Raw genomic sequence first — 24996 nt, 5'->3', positions numbered from 1 at the left:
AAGAATCAGATGAAATTGTGGCTATTGTAGTGGCACCTGTTCTTGAATCAGAAAGCCTTGCTCACTCATGTCTTGGTAATTTCATGCTTGGGCCATTGCAGAGGCATACACCCATGGAGCAATACTATTTTGTGACTTCTTGAGATTTTTTGTTCTGCAGATAATATATTTAACTGTCACCTATGCTTGATACTTTTTTTTCTGGTTTCACAGAGTCCTGAATTCATTTTCATGCTGAGTAGCAAAGCTGGGGGATGTGGCTTAAATCTGATTGGAGCAAACAGGCTTGTGATGTTTGATCCTGATTGGAATCCAGCCAATGATGAACAAGCTATGGCCCGAGTGTGGAGAGATGGCCAAAAGAAAACGTGCTATATCTATCGATTACTTTCAGTAAGATTGACCTATGTAACTCATGGTTGACATTAGTATCTTGGAGCATACGAAATGAAGCTTTGAGTTTTTTGCAGGGAAGAAACAAGTTTGTAGCAGGTGTCTTATTATTTATTTATTATTATTAAACAAATTTACGTACTCCCCAACTCATTATAATATCTAAGTTGCTATTGGGCTAGAGCCGTGATGGCAAATCTATGGCATGCATACCGGAAGTGCCATGCAGAGCCATCTCTTTGGGCTCACGAGCCATTGCCTGTTGCTTCCAGGTTCCAGAGTGCCAGCCTGCTGGTCTTCACGCATGTGGGAGTGCCAGAAAGAGCAGCTGCCTGGTGTGCATGCATGCACTGGGAAGATACATGTGCATGCAAAGACCAGCTGGCTTGTGTGCATGCACATGCCAGAAATTGGAAGATCATCTTCCCAGTGTTCACTTGTGCACCCGGTGGCTGCTCATCTGGTTTCCAGCGTGCACATGCTCACCGGCCAGTTCATCTTGGCTCACACATGCACATCAGAAACCAGAAGACACAATCAACTGCTTTTCGGGTTTCTTGCATGTGCCCATGCTCCCGTTTCGCCATTCAGTGCTGAAAAGGTTCGCCAACACCAGCTAGAGTTTCTTATGCCGTACCATGAACATGTCCAAAATAAGGTGTAACATAGATGAATTATATTAAGTATTATAAGTATAACCCTTTACTTGTTCAGAAGGAAATTATTAGTGTTTCAAACTGGTAGCTTGAGAAAGAAGAATGAAAATTTATTCAGTTTATTAAAACATGATCTTTTTCTAGGAGTCTGATTTTTCAAATGGTTTCATAATAAGGGATGTACCTTGTCTTGGCCAAGAGCTTATCTAGCTACAGTTATGAGCCTGACCTAAATGAGGGTTGGTCTTGCAACTTTCAGAATTCTTTGCATGTGTACTCCAAACAATATGCATCTAAAACAACATCATCTTGGCCTAACATAGTGCTAGCAGCCTACTTTTGGGTAACAAGCAGGACTGTACTTAGAAGTTATTTTTCTTCACATGCTAAAGATTTGATCTTTAGGCAGACAAAAGCAAGATTTAAATAAAGTATTTGCAAAACATTCTACCTCTTATGAATTGGCTAATGTTTTTGCTGTGTTTGTGTTTGAAAAAAAAAGAGAGAGAATTGCTAATGTCAACTTTGATAGCTTCTGCTGAAGCTAGCTAGATTGTTCAAATCATGTTAAGGAATGTGTAGTGACTTTAAGAGTCAAACAGGTTGCACAACAACTTGTCACCAGATATATTTTTATTTTGTAGACAGGGACAATTGAAGAAAAGATCTTCCAGCGGCAGACACACAAGAAGGCACTTAGCAGCTGTGTTGTAGATGAAGAACAAGATGTGGAAAGACACTTCTCTCTGGGGCAACTGAAAGAGCTATTCACACTCAATGAGGCCACTACAAGTGATACCCATGACAAGTAGGTCTCAGAAGGGCTTAGATACCGGTAGCTAAATTGTGTAGACCAGTGGTGGGTTGCAGGTGGTACGCCCCGGTATGTTTACCGAAACCTACCCGAGCACCGGGTACCGTTTCGATACGGTGCCCCAGAGGGCCCACCTTACCTGTCCTTTTAAGCCTTTGGCGCTTCCGTGAATGGCGCGTACGGCGCCTATGCGACACTCCGCCGAGTAGCTGGAATGTTGCAGGCAAGTACAATGCAAGTGTGCGCTGTGCACATGTGCGCGTACGCTGCGCACATCCATATGGGTGATGCCGGGCACTGGTTGGAATGGGATCTGGCACACACCACTGGTGTAGACAGAAATCAGGGGATATAGATGGAAATGTTAGTATTGTTTAAAAAACAAACAAATGAAAAAGACTAAGGTAAGCTGTATGCAGATGTTGAGTCTGAATCTGAACATTAGTGATAGAGGTTTTTGACAGCCAGCCAGTGTTGCAGTTAACATGAATATAAAAGTCCACATTTGTAGAAACCAATATTTGATGTTTTTTTATCTTGAGTTTTGTAATGTACAGCTCAGATAGACTAGGCCTGGGAACTTTTAAGCCTGCATGAATGTTAAGGTGAGTGGGTTGGTTGGGACAATACTCTTGTACCAATCAGCTGTACAAAATTAAAGGGTAGAGAATTTTAATGTATTCTGAACCATCTTAAAACAATGTTTGATGGTCTACTATTGTACATATTTTACATACATAGTAAAGGCTTCCAATTGGTGGATTTTCACTCATTGAAAATATTGGTTTTGTTGGTGCCATAGATACATTTTCCCATTGTTAGCTTTTGAAAGAGGGGATTATTTTGTAATTCACACCACCTTAAGTCATTGTTACCAGAAGCCATTTAAATCAAATAATCCTAATTTATATTGTTCCTAGCATGGAAAATTTGCCAAACTTGCCAAGCCCTGCAGCTCAAATACAAAGCATGAAATCATGGCTTGTAACGGGGGTGAATACTAATGTACTTTTTATTGCAGGATCAAATGCCGTCGCTGTGTGAACGGCCATCAAGTCAGACCTCCTCCAGAGGGGTCTGACTGCACTTCTGATTTATCTCAGTGGCATCACTGTGCTGAAAAACGTGGCCTCAAGGACACTGTCCTCAAGACTGCCTGGGATGCTGCAGTCACTTTCACTTTCTATCATCAATCACATGAAGAACAACGAGGGATATCATAACCATTGGATCAATAAACTTTCTTTAAAAGATTGGTTTTTTTATATCTCTTTAACAGCAATCTCTTTAACAGCAATCTATATAAATATTATTTCACAAATACTTTGCTAAAATATTTGGTTACAGGCAACCATCATCAATATTCTTTTTCCAAAAAAATATGTTTGAACTTTTAGTGTCAGTCTGCTAAATGTGTACAGAATATTCTAGTAGCAGAAATGTTAAATTTGGAGTAATCTTTCTAGAATGTCACCTCTAGAATGTCTTGGTATCATGAAGTCTACCTAAGTCAGATGGACTATTTAAACCGTTAACAAATACCACTTTCAGAGAAAATGCTCAAAGTAGAATATCATTGTGACATCATTTTAAAAATGTATTTGCTGGAATGGACTAATATTGCATCATCCGGTTTTAAACCTATTACAAGGACAATTTTTAGGTCACGATCATTTTCAGTTATAAAATAAAAAATTGTCATGTTTTTTACAACAAATTAATAAGTAAAATAAAGTAAAAGAATATTATTCCAAATGGGTGTACATATCACAAGAAGCACTAAATGTATTTCATACATCGGTATGGATATGAGTTGACAGTAAGAAAATGGTGTACATGTATATATAAAATTGTTTTGGCTCTAATATAATAGTAATTTCTGGTAGACTAAGATCTTTATTTTACAAAGACGGGAAAGCATTTTCTTTATTTAACTATTTTCATATACTGAGAAAGATAAATGTGAAATCTTTGTATGGAAAGACTAATGACCAAGAAAAGAATCCCAAATAATTGTATTTATGTTAGACGGGCCCTCTGAATTACTGTGGTTATATTGAAAAACTAAAAATCTTTACAAGGAGATGCTTGAAATGTGTTTTCTAGGACATGAGGATTAAAAAGCAATGGATATTTAGGTTGCCCAATAATATGCAGTTAATTCAAATAATAATAGGATTATCGCTGTAATACTTTTTATTTTAACAATAAAGTCTGCATAAATAGTAAACTTACTCCAGAAAGCAGAAGTATCATTTAAATTCTTGCTAAAATACAGAAGGTATCTGAACAACATAAACTGTGTGTGGTTCATTTGGTAGAATAGTATAATCTGATCTAGATATTTTTATCCACATACCGCAAGACAGGTTTCAATTTTAAGCTAATAAGTTTTCCATTATTGAGTTGTTACATCTTGATTCAACATAATTGCTAATTTCATACTTTACTGACTTTATAAAAGTTATTTTGAAAATGAGACATTTCAGGAAACATTTACTATATCCTTCATGCTAAACACAGAAATCTGAACACAAACAAAACAATACAGTTTTGTACAATTATTTACAACTGGTGCTTAAATATCCCAATAAAATTCCAATAAAAAATGTTAAGCAGATTTATTAGAAGACACTCTCCATTAAAGTGCTTCTTACATCACACTGATGTAGTCAGCAAAGGCCTGTGATGAGTCCCATGCATCACTAACTACATTGCATATAGCTTTTAGTCTTGAAAGGGCTTCTTGAGCAGTGACAGCGTCTTGGTCCAGCCAATTCTGATAGAGGCACAGTTTGGTAAGTTTGATACATGCTCTGCGTTCAGCTGTGTAACTTTCCAGTTTTTTGGTAAATTCCAGAAGCCCATCAGGCTTAATACAGTTGGAGCTAGAATGGAAATTAACAACAGTATTACTGTACCTCATTGCAATTTATGACGTAGAACAGGGCTGTCAAACTCGCGGCCCATGGGCCAGATGTATCACAGGCTGGCCTCGCCCATGCCCAGTTTAGCAAAGCAAAAGTTGCAATATGTCATGTGACACTGTGATGATGCGAGTTTGACACCCCTGACTTAGAACTTGAAATATTCATCATAGTAGTGAGCTAACAGATTTTTTTCTGAATAAAAGTATGAATGATTACCATGTATAGTTATATAACAAATCAGGAGTTGAATTTTTTGACATTGGCACATCTCCGGGACTATATGCCTAAGACTTTATGGCAAAATCTGTGTTCCATTTAAGGGAATCATCTGTGCATATCATCAAAAAATTGCATATAAATAATAATTTTACTTAACATAAAATTCTAGGTTCATGACTCGAGGCAACCTGCGTAAGCTTGTTGCAAGTTCTTCCTTGGATGTTGACTACTGAGAGAAAGATGAGCACTGGGACAAAATTCTGCTTCAAAGCAGATTGAATACTGAATCTGAAAAGTTCTGAAGCAGTTGAGTGCTGAGGTATGACTAATGATCTCCACACATTGAAATTACAGTGATTTGAGCCCCGGTGGTGCAATGGTTAGAGTACAGTACTGCAGCTACTTATGCTGCCTGCCGGCTGCCTGCAATTTGGCAGTTCAAATCTCAACAAGCTCAAGGTTGATTCAACCTTCCATCCTTCCGAAGTGGGTAAAAGGAGGACCCAAATTGTTGGGGACAATATGCTGACTCTGTAAACTACTTAGAGAGGGCTGTAAAGCACTGTAAAATGATAGATAAGTCTAAGTGCTATTGCTATTTCGTCTTGCAAATTGATGGTAACTATTGAAAGCAAAAAACTATTGAAGCTACAAACTATTGAATGAAAAAAGCATTTTTTTCCAGACTAATTTCATTGCTATCTTTTTTTTTACATAGGATTGCATGAGGTTGCTTCTCTTCACATACATACCTTACATCTAGATGACTGATAGAAGAGGATGAATTTCCAGCAAAAATGTCAGCCAGTGCAATCAATCTAAGATTCCCTAATAATAGGGGGAAATGTAATTTAAAGCAAAGTATGAGGGGTGTGTGATAGAACAAAGTCTAAATAATAGGAATATGCAAAATGCCTTTTCATGGAAAAAATAATAATCTTCAGACAAGTGTCTTATGAGATGTTTCTAGATTAGAATATTTTCTAATGAAATATTTTCTATAGTCAATATCTTATAAGCACGGATCCATTAATGAAGATTTAGTAAACATCCTCCAGGGGAAAGAATATGAAAAGTGGTAGAAAAATGACTGCCTGGAAAGAATTCTCCTCCATTTACTTACTATTTATATGTTTTTTTTTCTCACCCCAAAGGCACAGAGTAAATTAACAAACATTTCCAAGAACAAAACTCACTAAGAAATTATTTAAAAAGAACCTTTAGTAATTGGCTGAACTTTTGGGGACCAAAAGTTCACTATGCTATAGGAATTAAGTAGCTTCAACAATTGTATTAAAAAAAGAAAATGAACAGGTCAAGTTTTATTTCCCACTATAATAGTAATCTTGTGACCATTCATTTAGAGTCAAATAGGAAGTTTATTTATCAATTGAAATTTGTAACCAAGATTTTCCCCTAAGGGAAAAAGGAAATAAATGTCAAATGTTAAGGTAAATTATATACACTATATTGACAAAAGTATTCGCTCACCCATACAAATAATCAGAATCAGGTGTTCCAATCACTTCCATGGCCACAGGGGTATAAAATCAAGTACTTAGGCATGCAGACTGTTTTTACAAACATTTGTGAAAGAATGGGTCGCTCTCAGGAGCTCAGTGAATTCTATCCCTCTGTGATAGGATGCCACCTGTGCAACAAATCCAGTTGTGAAATTTCCTCTCTCCTAAATATTCCACAGTCAACTGTCAGCTGTATTATAAGAACGTGGAAGTGTTTGGGAATGACAGCAACACAGCCACGAAGTGGTAAGCCACGTAAACTGACAGAGCGGGGTAAGCGGATGCTGAGGCGCACAGTGCGAAGAGGTCGCCAACTTTCTGCAGTCAATCACTATAGACCTCCAAACGTCATGTGGCCTTCAGATTAGCTCAAGAACAGTGTGTAGAGAGCTTCATGGAATGGGTTTCCATGGCCGAGCAGCTGCATCCAAGCCATACATCACCAAGTGCAATGCAAAGCGTTGGATGCAGTGGTGTAAAGCACGTCACCACTGGACTCGAGCAGTGGAGACGCATTCTCTGGAGTGACGATTTGCGCTTCTCCATCTGGCAATCTGATGGACGAGTCGGTTTGGCGGTTGCCAGGAGAACGGTACTTGTCTGTTGCATTGTGCCAAATGTAAAGTTTAGTGGAGGGGGGATTATAGCAATAGCAATAGCAGTTAGACTTATATACCGCTTCATAGGGCTTTCAGTCCTCTCTAAGCGATTTACAGAGTCAGCATATTGCCCCCAACAACAATCCGGGTCCTCATTTTACCCACCTAGGAAGGATGGAAGACTGAGTCAACCCTGAGCCGGTGAGATTTGAACAGCCGAACTACAGAACTGCAGTCAGCTGAAGTAGCCTGCAGTGCTGCATTTAACCACTGCGCCACTTCGGACTATGGTATGGGGTTGTTTTTCAGGACTGGGCTTGGCCCCTTCCAGTGAAAGGAACTCTGAATGCTTCAGCATACCAAGACATTTTGGACAATTCCATGCTCCCAACTTTGTGGGAACAGTTTGGAGCTGACCCCTTCCTCTTCCAACATGACTGTGCACCAATGCAGAAAGCAAGGTCCATAAAGACATGGATGACAGAGTCTGGTGTGGATGAACTTGACTGGCCTGCACACAGTCCTGACTTCAACCCGATAGAACACCTTTGGGATGAATTAGAACGGAGACTGAGAGCCAGGCCTTCTCGTCCAACATCAGTGTGTGACCTCACAAATGCGCTTCTGGACGAATGGTCACAAATTCCCATGAACACACTCCTAAACCTTGTGGACAATCTTCCCAGAGGAGTTGAAGCTGATATAGCTGCAAAGGGTGGCCCGACGTCATATTGAACCCTAAGGATTAGGAATGGGATGTCATGTACAATAAGTTCATATGCGAGTAAAGGCAGGTGAGCAAATACTTTTGGCAATATAGTGTATGTTTTCAGCATGTACATAAATTGAAATAAAGTTGATGCCAAAAACATTTAATATTTTATGATGGAACTTCTCAACTACCAATATATATAAAACTTAAATATATCAATTGTATTGGTACATTATTGCATTTCAAACTGTGCATAATGGAATGCACTTCCTAATGACCCATGGCATGACAAGTGGTTTAGCAATATTTTAAATTAATAAATTGCCACAGAAATTGAAATCGGTCAGAAGGTTTAAAAATGGGCCCAACCATGCTAGCTGGGGAATTCTGGAACTTGGAACTTCACACATCTTAATTAAGCAAGGTTGAGAAACATTGGATTAGTTAGTCTGTGTACAACCCTAATTGACACATAATGGTTCTTATTTACTATACTTATTCCCTATTCCATTTTCCCTTTTGTGTGTATTTGTGTTTCACACCTGTTAGGCTACAAAATCATCATGAAAGAACGGCTTATTCTAGCTTTTGAATAGTACATAATTGCAGGTCATAAATCAGTATGTAATATCCAGCCATAATCCCTTTGAAATGTTTTCATCATATTTAAAACAAAACTAAAACAAGAATCCCAAAGCTCCAGCAAAGCAGATACTGATAACATCAATGATAAAACTTCTCCCCACTTAGTTACTTGCTTATTGCTTCTACAGGATTACCTGAGAATTTTGTTCCTTTTTAAAAACAGACTAATTAATTGACAGGCAATCAGTCCTTACCTCATTTTACTACAAGCACAAAAGTTGTAATTCTAGATATGTGCATCCCTTTCTAAACTTAGTTACTCTAACTGTATTGCGAAAGTAGCAATAAAATAAATAAAACATGTTGGAATCTAATGTACACTAAACAATTAAGCCAGTAGTAGGAAATACAAAATAGGCTAGATTTGTCTATGGAGATTCTCAGTCATCCACCAGGACAACTGAAAATCTCCACAGATATTTAGTTATACAATTTGGGATAAATACTCTTTGAATTGTGCAGGATAATGAATGAATTTCTAGTGGGCAAAAATGCAGACTACAAGTTTTGACCCTGAGGGTACAGATAAACCTCCAAGTGGCCTCAGTGACTCTCGGAAAGAGTGCCAACGACCAGATGACTGCAAGGAATATAAATCCTCCACCATTCAGTCAGAACTGAAGGAACTTCTTGGAGGAAAAGTGAAATGACTTCTAGCAAAACAAGAAACTCCAGTTGCCTTTTGAAAGAAAGTTGCTTGGGACAATAGTCTAGATTCTTGAAAAGTCAAATATATATAATTATCAATAGGTTCTCATCTGAATCACCACAGGCAAGAATTTATTTTGTCAACAGTCAAAGCTAAATCTGAGAGCAGCCAGAGCCCTAACTCAGTGTTTTTCAACCACTGTGCCGCGGCACACTAGTGTGCCGTGACATAGTGTAAGGTGTGCCGTGGGAAAATTACTTTATATATAGTCAATATAGGCACAGAATTAAATTTTTTTAACATTTTCTAATGGTGGTGTGCCTCGTGATTTTTTTCATGAAAAAAGTGTCCCTTTGCACAAAAAGGTTGAAAAACACTGCCCTAACTCATTCTCCACAAAGGGAAGAAAGCACTCCAAGAATGTTGCTATATTTCCCACTACTTACCCAGCCTATTTCCAGGAAGTTTGAAGGTTGTTAACGATGAGTTCTTCTTCATGGCAATAATCATTTCAGTCAGAAGCTCAGCTGTACAGTTTTCAAACAGTCGACAAAATGAAAAACTGATCTCTATGGGAAAACCAAAATCTAAAATTAATGTAAGTGTTCCTTCTTCCTTTGATTCATTAGGTGAAGTCAGTCTAATTGAATGTACAATGAACAAAAGTTGGAAAGATGTATTAGATAATGACTCTACTTGCACAAGAAAAACAACTTGTTGACTATTAACTTTGTTAAAACCTTTAAGGAAAAGTCATGAGGAACAAAGGAGGGTGCTGTTTCTCTCTCACACACACACCCTAAGGATGTTAGCTGTGGTGAAGTAGCAGTTTCTATTTACGCAGACAGAGCAGGGGGAAGCAATATTATGCCTTTGTTAATTCCTGTTCATTTTTTAATCAACCCATAACAGGGTATTTCTGTGTGTCTTCTCCAAAATAAACTAATTCAGTAACCTAGCCAAATTTATGACGGGTGGTCCTATACATAACTGAAAAATCGCCACAAAACCATTATTTTTGATTACATGCAACAGCAGCTATAGAATTAGAATAGGAAAAAAGAACGTAATTATACCTTGAAGAGTTGGGCTCTGTAGAATAAGGAGGACTTCTTTTGAATGTTCAGAAAGGTTGACATCATGAAAACTTAGTTTCTTCAGGTTTGGATTATATTCTACCAAGATAAATAAGAACTTATGACATGTCTTGAAACTTTTCACTGATTAAAACTTTCCTCTTTGGTTATGTGTGATAAGCAGATGGTTCCAACATCTTTTTGAAGTATATTTTACAACTTAATTCTGGCCATGGTTTTCACACTGCTGACAAAGTGCTTAAGATGTTAATATTCCTGTTAAATGTGTACAGTACTGTTGCCTTTTAGCTTTACTGCAAGCAAATAACTTCCCCCATACCTTTGAGGGCTTGCAGGAGGAGCCAAACCTCTTGAGGACAAGAAATTGCAATGCTGTCTAGAGAAAGACTCTGGAGAGACCCTGAGGCTTTCAGTACAGGCACCAGAAGACTTGTTTGAAGAGGTTCTCTGGGAAACCTGATCTCAAGCTGCTCCAGGTAAGTCTCTAGGTAGGAAAAGTCAATATAGCAAAAGACAACTATTCACAGGCTGAAACTGGCAAACATGGTTTGAACAAAAATTACAAACTGAGATCAACCTAGTTTATGATACAGGTTTGGAGGAATTCCTCAGTCTATAACGTGCCAATTCATAGCAAATCATAGTTTCATTGATCAGGAAGAAATCAGTTAAGGGATCTGTATCAGAAAAGGAAGCAGTCATAGCAGCTCACTTCCAGTTTTACGGTAAGCATGAAATAACATATGGCCTGAACGGTATCAGGGGCAAGGGGAAGTTCACTCCAACTTTCCAAGTACATTGAATTCATAAATATTTTTCCTAAAGTACAGGCATTATCTATAACAAGAAACCTCTGTACATTTCTTGAAAACTGAAAAATTTCAATTTCTCACCAAAATTAATAAACATATTTTTGTTACATAATAATTTACTTGTCAAAATGAATTAAATGGTTGCTAACTTGTGATCAAATCATTTTAATTTTTGTTTCATTCTGCAATCATTTCTGAACTTGGGATAACCTTAGTGAATATATACACATACAAACATATGCAAACAGGTATATATTCAGTTTGCGACTGAATTTGAAATCTTCTGCACACAAGCATATGTTCTACTGATGAGCTTTGGCTCCACCCATTTTATCAAGGAAAGATGTTTAGCAAGTTGGAAAACCAGAATCAAAGAATTCTTTGAAATAGAGCAACTAATAAATATAACTTAATTATTATCATGTGTAAAATAAAACCTGCTGTAGATTAAGTGAAGCTGAAGATCTATGTTGTACCTGGAATTTTTTCTACTAAGGATGACGAGCCCATGTCTTCTTCCAGTCTATTCCACTCGGCTGCAGTTTTGAGATCAAAGCTGACCAGAAGCATCCGAAGCAATGGTACAGCACTCAAAAGAGAATGGACAAGATTCATACATGGTACATGAGCAAACATATCACTGATGTGTACCACACGGAGGCAGTAATTGTTGTGTTGAGAAAGAATTCGGAGCCCAGAAAGGATGCTGAAGATACCAGAGCCTAAGCCTGAAGCACAATTTTAAAAGGAGAAAACAGAAATCTAAAATATGCATGCATACCAAAATTACTACATGGTTTCAAATAAGTGTACAATATCTTTTGAACATTGGCAGAATAAGCTATCAAACTTGCTCTAGTCTTCCATACTATATTATACCTTAAGAGCTCAGAAATAGAATTGGGTTTTCCCCCCCAGAAACCAAATACTAGTTGAATTTGTATATGTAATGTTGCAGGTTTTGTCAATGAATACAACATTACATACTCTTAAATTTGTCAAATTTGCTTTAATTTCTCCAAGTCAATTTTCTTTTTGGTGCCTCTGAGTCAATTTTGACTCCTTGTGACTGTCTGGATAAGACCCTGCAGTTTGTTGGCAATATTTTCAGAAATGGTTTGCCATTGCCTGCTTTTTAGGCTGAAAGAGAATGATTAACCCAAGGTCACCAGCTGATTTTAGGCCTTAGGAAGGACAACTCCCAGTCTCCTGGTTTCTAGTCTGTTTGTTAACCACTACACCAAACTGGGCTTCCTGAGTCATAATACATGTGGCTTTTATGGTATTTCTACAAATCAAAATGAATTCAGCTGGTATTTAGATATGGATTAAGACAAGGGGTCTTAGATAAAATATTCAAAAATGGTAAGGATATATGAGATTGCAGATGGAAAACTTTATTTTGAACTTTGCATGAAGATATTTTTGTTTATGCACTATAGGGATTTTAGGTTTGTCCTCAACGTACAAGGCAATCTCTCAATCTGAATTTGGGCTTTATTTTTTAAAATTAACAAATATTTTTACTGTATGCAGTCAGATCAAAACAGAATAGTCTGTCCAAATTATCCAACTGCTGCTTTTTTACTAGTTTAAATCTTAAGTACAAATTGGTAACTTGAAAGACACCTATTGAAACTTTCTGTGCTAACAGAACATTGGTTCTTGGTTGGTGGTAGTAGGATTCCAAATATCAGTTGTTGGAGAACATTGGCAGAACAGGCTATACAGGTAGCTCTCAACTTACAACCATTCATTTAATGACCATTTGAGGTTATAATGGAATTGAAAAAAGTGGTCTGTTTTTCATACTTATGACCATTGCACCATTCCATGATCAAAATTCTGATGCTTGGCAAATGGTTCATATTTATGATGGTTGCAGTGTCCCAGAATCATGTGAGCACCTTTTGTGATCTTCTGAAAAGCAAAATCAGTGGGGAAACCAGATTCACTTAACAACTGGGTTATTAACTTAACAAATGCAGTGATTCACTTAACAGCTTGGGCAAGAAAAGTCATAAAATGGGGCAATCTATCTGGCTTAGCAACAGCAATTTTTGGCTCAACCGTGGTCATAAGTTGAGAACTACTCTTATCTTCACCAACCTGCCATCAAGTATCTCAGAGGCATCTAATTCGCTACTATGAAAAAAACCCACTTAAGAAAGCTTTTGGTTTTCAGTAGTAGTATTCCCATTTTCCTCATGCAGCACTTCCTTTTCTAAAAACCAATTTTTGTTCATAACATATTTGAATATTGCAAAACACATGTAAAGAAGCTGTGGCCATCCAGATGTCAAATATTAAAAATTACATCCTTCCGATTGAATGGAATGGATAGCAACAGACCTGTAATTAGTCCAAGGGGCTGCCATTTATCCACTTCTGTATGTGAAGATTCTACACAAGGGATTAACATCTGCAGGCAAAGATGTGGCTTATCACTTACCATTCAAAGTAAGAATGAGTTTTTCTAAAGCTACCCAAGAGCTCAACAGATTACCAAGCATCTGGCATGTATTTTTGGTCAGTGGGACAGAGAATATTTCCAAGGTAGATACGCTTCGAAAATGGCTAATTGCCTTTAGAGAAGTGAAGCCAATAGTTCGAGTTCCTCCTAAGGAAACTGTATCAGTCACACTGGAAGCCTCTGTTGGGAGAGAGGGTTCATTATCACAATGTTCTTCTTTGTCAACATTCCTTATTTTGTGATAGAATGCCATCTCCTCCTCTTCCTTTGCAATTGTGAAGACAAAGTCATACAGGTCTTCCATCTCAGTGGTGATAGTGCTAGTTTTCTGATGGATGCTGTGCTTCTTTGTTATTACAGCTTTGTGCCTCTTCGGAGATTTTCCCAAAGCAAGGTTGCCTTGAGATGGATTTGCTGGGGAAAAGCTAACAGATGATACTTCAGCATTAAAATCTTTTGAGCCAGCATTGTGCGGCCTATGAGTTTTGTAGGAACTGTTACCCAATTGGCAGTCGGGTGGTTCACTAAAGCTTTTGTTGCTGGTTGTGAATAGCTCTCCAGCAACTTCAAATCCCAAAGAAAATTCTTGAGGCACACTCGGCAAGATTTTCATATTCCTCAGCTCATTATCGCTAAATTGGCCAGATGCTGCTGTAGGAAACAGTTGGTCTGAACCCAAAGGAGGCCTACATTCCTGATCCAGCTTTTGGCTCTGTACATTCAATTTCTCTCTACAGAGATGGCAAAATTCTTCATTCATTAATGTCCTACCAGGATTCCAAATCCCAGCACTCATTTTCAGAATGAGAGCTAGAAGTGCTGGGTCAGGATCAGGCCATGAGTACATAGATAGGTAGTTCACTGCCCCATGATGAATTAGGCGATGAAGGAATAAACTCAACTGATGTCTAGTAGACAGATTGGAGGAAAGGAGGTGACGGAAGGTCAGACTTCTAAGTGAGACAGCCAAGTTTTCAAGAACACACCGATTGTATTCAGCCATCAGCTCTGAGATACCCTCAAGCATGTTGTAAATAATAAGTTCAGATATGTGCCGTGAAGTATACAGCAGGGGCAAAAAACAAGGATCACTCAAGCATTGATGCGATGACACATCCAAGATCCCACGCAGCACATTTGAGAAGAAAGTTTCAAGGAACTTCTTCCTCCAACACTTGATATTCTGCAATCATATGGAAATAAATGCAAGCTGATGATATCTAGGTATACTCTAGAAAAAGTACTTCAAATTTCTTTCAGAGGTGTATTTCTGGGTTCATACCTGAACAATTGATTAATTTTTAAAATTTAAAGGATTACTTAGGATTACATAAATTGACTAAATCGGCAGTAAGCCCTGTGCTCAATAGACCACTAATTCTGATAAGCTGGCTAGAGAGGTTGGTGAGCCCTCCTTTTGAAATGTCCTTGCATGAGGGGTGTGCCCAGTTTCTTATTTGGAGAATTTAAAAGACTATGAAGAACCCAGAATTCCATGCTGATTTTATTGAATATTGTTTGGCTCATTTTTATTTTTTAAAATTGATTTTAACTGCTGCAGATTAAGTTCTCAAGGTGCAGTTGGCTGTAGATAATCTTGCAGATGTTGATAAAACATCATTGCGGGGGTGGGTAACTGAATGATACCCGTTCAGAAAGTACAGTTTTTATTTAAATTGGTTCATGTTATTTTGCCTAGCAGTCTGTTGTAACTTTATAGAATACACAAGAAAATTGGAGTGGTTTTGGCCTGTTCGTTTTTCATAAGGCACTTGCAGGGCAGACCAACGGTCTATAAACCAAGTCACCTGACCCATGACAGCCAATAGAGGAAAAGGAGCAGGAACTGCCAAGTTTTGCGTGGGAAGAAGTTGGTGCCTTTTGTGAGGGAGTTGGCTGAGGATCAGGCACGATTGAAATCTATTGTTATAATATTTGTATTCTCTTCCTTCCTGTTTGCTTATTTGCTTACTTATATACATGTACACATACAAGTAGTCCTCGACTTACTACAGTTCCTTTAGTGACCGTTCAAAGTTACTGAAAAAAATGGACTTCTGACCATTTTTCAGACTTACGACGGGGGCAGCATCCCCATGGTCATGTGATTTACATTCGGATGCTTGGCCACTGGTTCATACATATGACGGTTGCAGTGTCCCGAGGGCCTATGATCCCCTTTTGTGACCTCCTGACAAGCAAAAGTCAATGGGGAATCCGGATTCACTTAACAATTGTGTTTTACTAATTTAACAACGGCAGTGATTCACTTAACAAATGTGGCAAGAAAAGTCGTAAAATGGGGCACAATTTTCTCACTTAGCAACATAAACCTTGGGCTTAATTGTGGCCGTACGTTGAGGACTACCTGTATAACTCCTGGTAGTGAACATGCCTATTACTCCTGCCTATTTTCTCAACAACAACTGTGAGGTGGGTTGAGCCGAAAGACAGTGACTGGCCCAGAATCACCAGTTGGCTTTCATGCCTGAAGCAGGCTAGAACATACGGTCTCCTGGTTTTTAGGCACCTGAACCCCTACAACAAACCGGCTCTCATAAAATCGAATTTTGCTTAAATCCTGGAATTGATCAATTGCCTTCTATCGCTCACCTCAGCTTAGCTGAGTAATATTTTTTGTTGGCTTTCCCATTCAGTATTTAGCCAGACCCAGGATGAGCCCTGTGTTTGCCTTACAACCGTCTCCTGGTTCCCTAGAGAGTTGGCGTGGAAGAAAGAAATGGTTTTATAGAAAAGAGGTGGTGGCAGCAAAGGGACCTACTTTTTCAGTTGCTGCTTGCCCATAGGCACGGGATACCTCAGAACTGAAGAACCTCAGAGAAGGGACTGGTTTGATCCCAGAAGTGCCTTTTTCCCTTATTACATACAGCTAAGTTTAATGTTTGAGCCATATAGTTAGGTGGGCTCTTCCCTGTTGGGTTGTGATTTTTGTCTTGGGGGTTGTTAAATGGTAGTGATTGTTTTTAATCTTTGCGCACCATTCTGAATCACCCTTAGGAGGTGGACAGTCTTATATATTGTATAAATCACGAGTGTCAAACTTGCGGTGTCACGTTTTGTAATGTTTTTCCCATTCGCGGAGCTGAGGTGGACGTTGCCTATGTGTGACGAATCCAGCCAGCGGGCTATCAGTTTGACAACCCTGGTATAAATGAATGAATGAATGAATAAAATAGATGTCATATCATCATCGCTGGAGAACAAATAGATGGGGTCCTTATAGCATGGCTGTCAAACTTGTGGTGTCATGTTGCTGTCACATGACATTTCATGAGTTTCCCCCTTTGCGGAGCTGAGGTGGGTGTTGCCTGTGATGCATCTGGCCCACAGGCCGCCAGTTTGACATCCTGCCTTGTAGATGATATGTATATAGGTATGAATAAATAAACAGAGTAGATATGTTATCACCCCTTGAAAACAATAAACAACTGAAGGAAACCCTGTGGAATGTTGGGGCCAGAGCAGTTAACTGGAAAAACAGACCCTATGTGAAAAGGCTAGATGGAAGTTTCAAGGTCATCTCTAGACAGATGCAGAATTGGGAAGGCATCTATCATATTTGGGAATGTGGCTCAGAATATCAGACAGAGGCAGAGTCTATCAGGATGTGTAAGAAAAAGGTTGTTAAATCCAAATGGGAATAGGATTGGAAAAGATGGTAGGTAAACCCACTCTCAAAGATAGTATATACTCTTAGCTTAGAATTTAGTTCAGACATATTGATTTGGCTCATTCCTTTTTTGCCCCTAACCAGCGTTAAAATTTCAGATCCAAAAAGATTTTATTTGTCACCAACATAATTGATTCCTTGTTTCAATTATGATGATCATTTTAGGACAAGGTATTGGGGTTTTTTTTACTATTTTTTCTTAGGGCCTGACTTTCAAAGATCAGCTGCATTCCACTGCAGAGTTTGTATCTTTGAGGAAGAAACTTGATTAATTTATATGCTGCTATCTGAGGTTTGGGGAGTGAATCTAAGGCTCTGGATGATAGCAGTATATATAGTATTATTGTTAAGAGAATTTAAAAATGGCATTAGGTTAACTCTAAATAAAAAAGCTGTCCATGACAGTTATGGGGAGCCTTGAAACCTAAAGGTCAATAGTAAAAATGTTACTTCTGAAGATAGCCTGATTTCACCATAGAAACCTTGATGCAGTTAATTTGCATATTCTTTAGCATGAGAGTTTTGGTAACTTGTTCTTCACTCAGCCTGTTTGCTGGTTAGGCATCACATTTGATTGAATGTTTATTGTTTTGCAATTGCAAAACAAAATACTCCTTTTTCTGCTATTGTCTGGTTAGTGAGACAGCCATTGGACAATAAACAAATCTCTGCAAATTACTATTTCTGTGACAATAAACAGAAGAGGAAGTTATAGCATAGCAAATATCTGAAAAACATAGAAGGACTGAAGTTCAAAATTTAACAAAAGCAGCTATGGAAGATCCCTGTTCAAGAGATTCTATGAAGTTAACTAGGAAGGTAAGAGCATAATCCTATTTGCTATATCAATTTTACGGTTTATATCTTTAACCCACCTCTAATCTAGAAGGTCTTGTTTTCATTATGTCAAACCATAGCTTGCACCATATTGGTTCAGTTGAGAGTCCTACAGAAATATATAGCATGTTTAAAGTAACTATTAAAACTGTCATTAGTTTTACAAAAACAATTGTGCAGCTATTGATAAGTGTTTTGAAACAAACAAAGATTACATGCACGCGCATACACATGCACACATCTGGGAATAAATCCCATTGATCTCAAAGGGTTTTACTTCTTAACAGACCACACATGCATAAAATTGTAAGGTAACATTTATGTATGCACATGCGCGCACACATACAAATATCTTTTAAAAATCCATAGATGTTAAAAGCATCTGTCTCAAAGCAGGAAATCACAAAAAATGTGTTAAAATATTGCTTCAACATTTAAGCTGTAAATTTGCATATGTTGCTTATTTTATTATATTGCTTAATATTTAATATTGTAGTATCATGCTTCTCTAACTGGCTGCCGTTCAGATATATTGAACTCCTATTTTTATTATCCCACAGAAAACAGTTAAGAAAAGGATAGGCAAACTGATGCCTTTCATATGTTTTAGCTTAATAACTCACTTAAAGCAGCACTAGCCTAGAAATCATGAGGCTGAGAGTTCAAGCCCTGCTTTAGGCACAAAGTTGGCAGGCTTTCCCTCAGCCCTAGGAAGAAAGCAACGTCAACCAATTTCTGATAATCTTGTCATGAAAACTGCATGAACTTGTCCATACAATTGCAGAAGTCAATAATATGCTGAAGACATACACACACTGTCTAGCCAGAGGTATTTAGAACTGAGTTTTGAAATGTCTATACATTCCAGATTCCTCATTCCCATAGAAAAACCTAATATCCTCTGCAATGATTGGTGAAAGGAAGCTAGAACAGTTTCCAGCAATCATATCTAAATAGTAATAAAATATATTTGTAACATATTAAATGAGCTCAGATTAAACACTTAGGATAAATATAAGACTTCAATGACTAGCCAATGGAGGCATTGCAGCCAAATATTTGAATATGGTTCTGATTATAGGAAAGCAACTGTTCATTATACCATTCTGATTCTTAAAGTATTGTTTGTGCTCAAAGATTCAGATGAAATGATTTTGGACATACTGTAACTTTTACAAAAAGTGAGCATTTCACCCTGGTCTAGTTGGGATCTGGCTGATATACATTTCCATCTTATTAAGAACCAGAAACATATTTATCCAACTTTGGATATGTTGGGGAAATTGAGAAATAATAAGTACAAATGTCTGCTAATCAATAAAATAGTTCTGCCATGTATGAAAGTGGAAACCATATTTCCCAGGATGAACACTTATTAGTTACCATTTGGCTTTTCTTGTTATCTTCCTCCCCATATGAAACCATTGTAACTGACCTTTTTTCACAGCAGTCTCTTCAATTCTTTCCAGATAATATATGTTCAGCAGAGGCAAGATACCCTGGAGTATAGGACCTGGAAGTTCTTTGGCAGGGAGAAACCCAATATAAAAATGTATTTTAGTGATAAAGAAAGTGGTTTAAATGACTTGGTACAAGCATATTTAGAAAACGCTTATAGCCCAGGACTGAAACTCCCGAAAACAGGTACTCTGCTCCTACTCCAGTTCACACACACACTATAGACAACCACCAAACCATATTCATTTTAGAAAGTTTCAGGACCTTTTCTTCTACCACGTGAATGTAAATCTTAGAATATAACTATTATACTAGTAAATTATAATTTTATCTTTACTTTCATTATTCTCTATTACTCTGTATCATTTATACACCAGCATATTTCTTTTAAATAAGCCTCTAATTGTTTCCATTCCTTCTTATATTGTTTTTAACAAAGAAAAGGATTTAAGGGAAACATATTTCCAATGCATTTTGTCATGGTAGGAACTCAGAATCTTAAAATATCTCACAATACTATAACTCCTGTCTAAATATGGCTTTAGATTTCCAGTCTAACCAAATTCTACCTAATTCAGTGGGTATGGATTTCCATTGTCCATACTGGACAATGTGTCAGTAACGACAACTGGCATTTATACTGTCACTGTATGCCTGCTAATTTATTCTGGAATCCTTCCCCATCTTATCCAGCAGGATTTATTCCTTTATAGGCACTATATTTGAAGGACTGCAGACTTACAAAAATCTCTAAAACGTGAATTTCTACAGGATTTTCCTGCCCAATTGTGGTTGGAGCATCTCTGTACATTGCCTATTATTATGCATGCTGAAGAAACTTTTTAAGGGCATCTCAAAGCATCTCAACCGATCCCCTTCAACAGGGCAAGAGATTCTCCATTTCATAGCAGAGATCTGTTTGGCTCGTTGGGTCACAACGAGGAGAGAAATACGGCTGAGCCCCTCCTCCATCTTACCCCAAACTTCTTTTTCAACTCGTCCCATGATGGAGCTGACTACCGCCCCACTTAGCTCAAATAGGCGGAGGGGATTCTCCCTGCCGATTTCTTCCCCAGATTTGATCTCCATATTCTTTGGGCAGCGGGTCTACTCTGTGTTTAAAAAACAAACACAGAAACCACACACCGTCGGAATGACGCCATCTTGGGAGGTCACTCATTGTTAGGCGGACGTGTGATGCTGCCATGCTAACTAGGTCGAGCGCCCCACAGTGCCATGTGGTGGAAATAATACTGACATGGCTCGCCCGCTGCGACGGGACGCGATGGTTGGGAGAAAACGAGCCATCTTAAGAAGGTCGGCGGGCATGAGAAACCTCCCACCGGAAGGGTGCTAGAGATAGGCGGGATTTCCGCTGATATGCGGATGACCCTCGCGCGTCCTTCTGCGGTAGCTAAACCGGGGTTGAGGAAGACTTGCTGAAATGGGTAGGGAGGACGAAAAGGCCATTGAGGGCCGCCGCGACGACCCAGAGGTGAGCCGCGCTGCAGTGAGACAAGGGGGTTATTCCCACATTAAAATTTCATGTTCTTCGCTGCCCAGCCCCGCATTCTTTTCTCTCCAGTTTTGGGCCTGCTGGTTCCCTTGATCTGGGCTTTTCATTTCCTCATAAGGCCATTCAGTAGCTAACATTAGAGCCGTGTATCCATTTACCCGTGGCGAGTTACACTTGAACACAGCGGACCTTCGTTTAGATGTGTATGAAGGCACGTGTACTATTTATAATATAACCCGAGTGCCAGACCCACGGGAAAATAATAACCACTGGCCAATTTATATCCTCTCTAACATCCTTTGGGTGAATTTCGAAAAACTGACCGTGGTTAGCGGCATAAATTTTTCATTGCTGCAAATTTCGGCATCTGGTTGGTTGCCTTGCAGATCTGGAAGACTACAACTCCTATCACAATGCTTGTGCTGGTTGAAAAATAATCCCTAGTTATATATGGTGGGCTGCGCTTCCTTATTCTTTTTAAGGTGTAAAATATTGGCCATTATAGAAATACTTTAAATAATACGTCTGTGCATATCGTTTGAATGTCTCTGGGGCTTCTGTTTTTGATTATAATATCCCCTTCTGTTCTTTGTTAGTCATGAATTAAGCTTTTATCAGTTTTGTAAATTCATTGCCTATTTTTCTTACCTATCTTATAAAATATAAATTAAAAAAACCCTCATTGCATATGATACTCTTTTATGATCATCCCTTTTTTTGCAAAGAGTTCTAATGTTATTAATATTTATTTATGGTGAGCTGAAAGGCACTCTTCCATAGCTAGTACAGTAATACTATTTCAGTCCAGGACTGATTGACTTAAATATTTTTTAAAAAAATCCTTGCTTTAAATATAATTCCATGTGGATTTTTCAGTCCTAGGAACTGGCAGAAAGAATTGTAAAACATTGGAAGGAAAATTCCGGAACTCTTTTTTTTAGCAGTGAATTGTTGATATCTGTTTTTGACACTGTTTATTTTTGATAAGTCTTTTCATCAATGCAGAAAATTTTTGGAGTTCTATTTGTAACATAATTTCCAGGTCTTCTTCCTCTTTTCTTTTTAAAATTATTTTTGTGTTTTTCCTTGTCTTTTATGCTATATACATTTCTGTGCTTATTAGTCTAAAAAATAAAATAATAAACATTGAAAGAGTGCCATATGAAAGGGTCTACATAAAAAAAGTAAGAACAGGTAATCCTCAACTTATGACCACAAGTCACCCAAAAATTCATGTTGTTAAGCAAGACAGTTAAGTGAGTTTTACCCCATTTTATGACCTTCCATGCTACAGTTGTTAAGTTAGCAATAGCAGTTAGACTTATATACCGCTTCATAGGGCTTTCAGCATATTGCCCCCAACAACAATCCGGGTCCTCATTTTACCCACCTTGGAAGGATGGAAGGCTGAGTCAACCCTGATCCGGTGAGATTTGAACAGCCGAACTGCAGAACTGCAGTCAGCTGAAGTAGCCTGCAGTGCTGCATTTAACCACTGCGCCACCTCGGCTCTTAATAACTGTTAATAAGTTAATAACTGCAGTTGTTAAGTTAGTAACATGACTAAATGAACTTGGCTTCCCCCATTGAATTTGCTTGTCAGAAGGTTGCAAACGGTGATCATAGGATCCTGGGACACTGTAACCATCATCAATAAATTAAATTTTGAACACTACCATAGGGATGCTGCAATGGTTGTTAAGTGTAAAAAATGGTCGTAAGTCACTTTTTTCAATGCTATTATCTTTAAACAAGCACTAAATAAATGGCTGTAAGTCAAGCATTACCTGTAATTGAAATTGCTCTTTGATTTTTTTATAATTCAGTTACTTCATATTATGTAGATATGTGAACATTAATGAATCTATTACGATTTTTTACCTGTACAGGAGGAAGAGGAGGAGGAGGAGGAACTTGTGGTATGTAACTTTATGGATAATTGAGCAAGAGAAATAATTCATAACATTTCAATCAACAATATTTTTAGAAGAATCTTGCTACTTATAGTATTTTGTCTGGATGAAAATTTAAAAAATGATAGAAATATACATAATGGTGAGAAGGATTATTTGGGTTCACAAGTAGATTAAATGTCAATAAATCAATTATTTTTCTTGATCACAAGTGCCTAATAATTAGTGATAGAAACAAACTGTTTCTATCTGATGTACTTGTTTGCTCAATTGGATATGTTGTTTTTACTATAAAACCAATAATTCAGGAACAAAAAGATTATATGATAGAAATTAGGCAGATCACTTCTGATAAATCCGATGTCTATTTAGTGTTTATGTAGTGAATGTATTTGTAGCTGGTTTTTGTTTAATAAAATATTCTGAACTATTGTATTTAGAACATCCCAACCTTGTTTTAATATGTGATTTCGTCTGAATGTTAGGATTCCTATAGCAAAAATGGACAAACTTAATATGGACTTTGCTTCTAAGGCTTAAAATTCTTCCTGGCTCAGTGAAACTGTTCTTCTTCAGTTGGAGAGGTAGCAGAACACCCACCAATACATATTTTGTTGTTCCTTATTAGTGATATCAGTTGCCTTTGTTCTGATTTGTAATTGAAGAATAGCGTCCTTATTTACTCTGCAGGAAAGCCACATCAACAATGCCATTAGCAGGATATCCACCTGTCATAACATAGCTGCAATTGGCAATATTTTTGACAGATGGCCAGATTTGTGGGTTTAGCAATTTGTCAGAATTCATTTTATTTATCTATTTTTCAGCCTGTCAGGGTTAGAATAGGTGGCTGTGATAACATATCCTTCTGTGGTACATAGAACAGAAGTTCACTAAATCTGTCCTTAAAAGCAGACCAAACAGAGCTGTCAGATGCAGTAGGGAGACTATGTCATGAAACTCTGTTCTGCTTTACCATTGAGCCTCCACCACAGCTGCTGATTTCTCTCCATAAACAAGTGGGACATCTCAGAGACCAACAAATATATGAGAAGAACATGTTTCTAAAGAGCCACTCTCTATTTATTTTGTCATGTTTGGGGGAATTATACCTTTAAAAAAATCAAAATGTTCTGAATGTGACAGTCTATAAGAAAGAGTAAGTTTGACACACTCATTTGGTAGTGTCTTTAGTAGAGCATTAATTACGTATATGATGCTTTTTCTTCCAGGATCCTTTAACAATTGTCAGGGAAGAATGTGCAAAAATAGAAGAATGTGCAAAAGCTCTGGAACGTTTAGAGCAGTGTAATTCTCGAGTATCCTCCAGATCTCAAACACTGGAAGAGTGTACAGAGGAGCTCTTTGATTTCCTGGAAGCGAGAGATCATTGTGTAAGTTGATTTTAGCATGACTTTTATGCAAGGTTGTATAAAATAATGAGTATGTGAATCAAATAAAGTTATAATTCTCAAACTTTGTTGTCCCTTATGGTTTAGAAAAGTTATGGATCAGCTGTTTGTAAATAAAGTAAACTTCTGTAAGTAAACTGTAAGAATATATTGTGCAGGAAGTAGAACAATATATTTTTTGCTTAAATTCTTGTTTTTATTTGTTAATTTCTTGGTTTACAGGTAGCTCACAAACTCTTCTCCAAACTGAAATAAATGTTTATTCAATCATGTCAACTTCTTCAAATCCGATGAAAACTTCACAGACGTGATCTGCTTCTGTGACAGATTGATCCTTTTTTTTGTTGTTGTTACTGCATCACATTCTGTATTCTGTGGACAGTTTGCAGTATTAACAGTTTCTGTACATTTCCACATTAAGCATTTACTGTAAAAAATAAAACAGTTGTGATAACTATGTGTCCTCATTTAAAACAGCACTCAGAAAAAAATATGGCATATTCAGATTTTAAATCACTGAGAATTTTAACTGCATCTGTATGTGTGGATAGTGAGAGAGAGCGCTAGTCTACTAGCTAGAAACTGCTGCTAGAAAAGCAGCTAACATAATGAGGTGAAGATGCCTTGGAGAAGGGAAAGCTTTTACA

The 24996-nt window shown here is 37.8% G+C and overlaps 3 protein-coding genes across 7 annotated transcripts in view; 2 read left to right on the top strand and 1 right to left on the bottom strand.

The window, feature by feature from the left end:
- RAD54L (RAD54 like) overlaps nt 1-3746 on the top strand; it is a 30842-nt gene extending 27096 nt beyond the window's left edge. Inside the window, exons 16-18 of the mRNA XM_032217876.1 lie at nt 214-393; nt 1694-1857; nt 2885-3746. Of these exons, the coding sequence (XP_032073767.1) occupies nt 214-393; nt 1694-1857; nt 2885-3086 (546 nt within the window). The 3' untranslated portion in view covers nt 3087-3746. The remainder of the gene's footprint in view (nt 1-213; nt 394-1693; nt 1858-2884) is intronic.
- Nucleotides 3747-3851: 105 nt separating this feature from the next.
- On the bottom strand, nt 3852-20844 carry LRRC41 (leucine rich repeat containing 41). Of its 5 annotated transcripts, none has more exons than XM_032217875.1 (10): nt 20767-20844; nt 19486-19572; nt 18089-18159; nt 13502-14705; nt 11526-11777; nt 10557-10721; nt 10217-10315; nt 9587-9709; nt 5765-5840; nt 3852-4751 (listed from the first exon to the last, which is right to left on the bottom strand). In XM_032217875.1, exons 3-10 carry the CDS (start codon nt 18113-18115, stop codon nt 4517-4519), a joined length of 2181 nt encoding a protein of 726 aa, XP_032073766.1. In that variant the 5' UTR covers nt 18116-18159; nt 19486-19572; nt 20767-20844; the 3' UTR covers nt 3852-4516. The 5 variants fall into 5 exon arrangements, with proteins under 5 accessions (XP_032073766.1, XP_032073763.1, XP_032073762.1 ...); XM_032217872.1 differs by lacking the exon at nt 20767-20844 and adding an exon at nt 20655-20752; XM_032217871.1 differs by lacking the exon at nt 20767-20844 and adding an exon at nt 20486-20739.
- Nucleotides 20845-20870: 26 nt separating this feature from the next.
- On the top strand, nt 20871-24746 carry LOC116509003 (cytochrome b-c1 complex subunit 6, mitochondrial). Its single transcript, XM_032217877.1, has 4 exons — nt 20871-21003; nt 22914-22943; nt 24170-24331; nt 24572-24746. The coding sequence occupies exons 1-4, from the start codon at nt 20953-20955 to the stop codon at nt 24602-24604; spliced, it is 276 nt and encodes a 91-aa protein (XP_032073768.1). The 5' UTR covers nt 20871-20952; the 3' UTR covers nt 24605-24746.
- Nucleotides 24747-24996: the final 250 nt, after the last annotated feature.

This window comes from Thamnophis elegans, chromosome 5, assembly GCF_009769535.1.
Source record: "Thamnophis elegans isolate rThaEle1 chromosome 5, rThaEle1.pri, whole genome shotgun sequence".
NCBI lineage: Eukaryota > Metazoa > Chordata > Lepidosauria > Squamata > Colubridae > Thamnophis > Thamnophis elegans.
The sequence above is the reverse complement of the archived record's forward strand: the minus strand, read 5'-3'. Positions and strand labels throughout refer to the sequence as shown.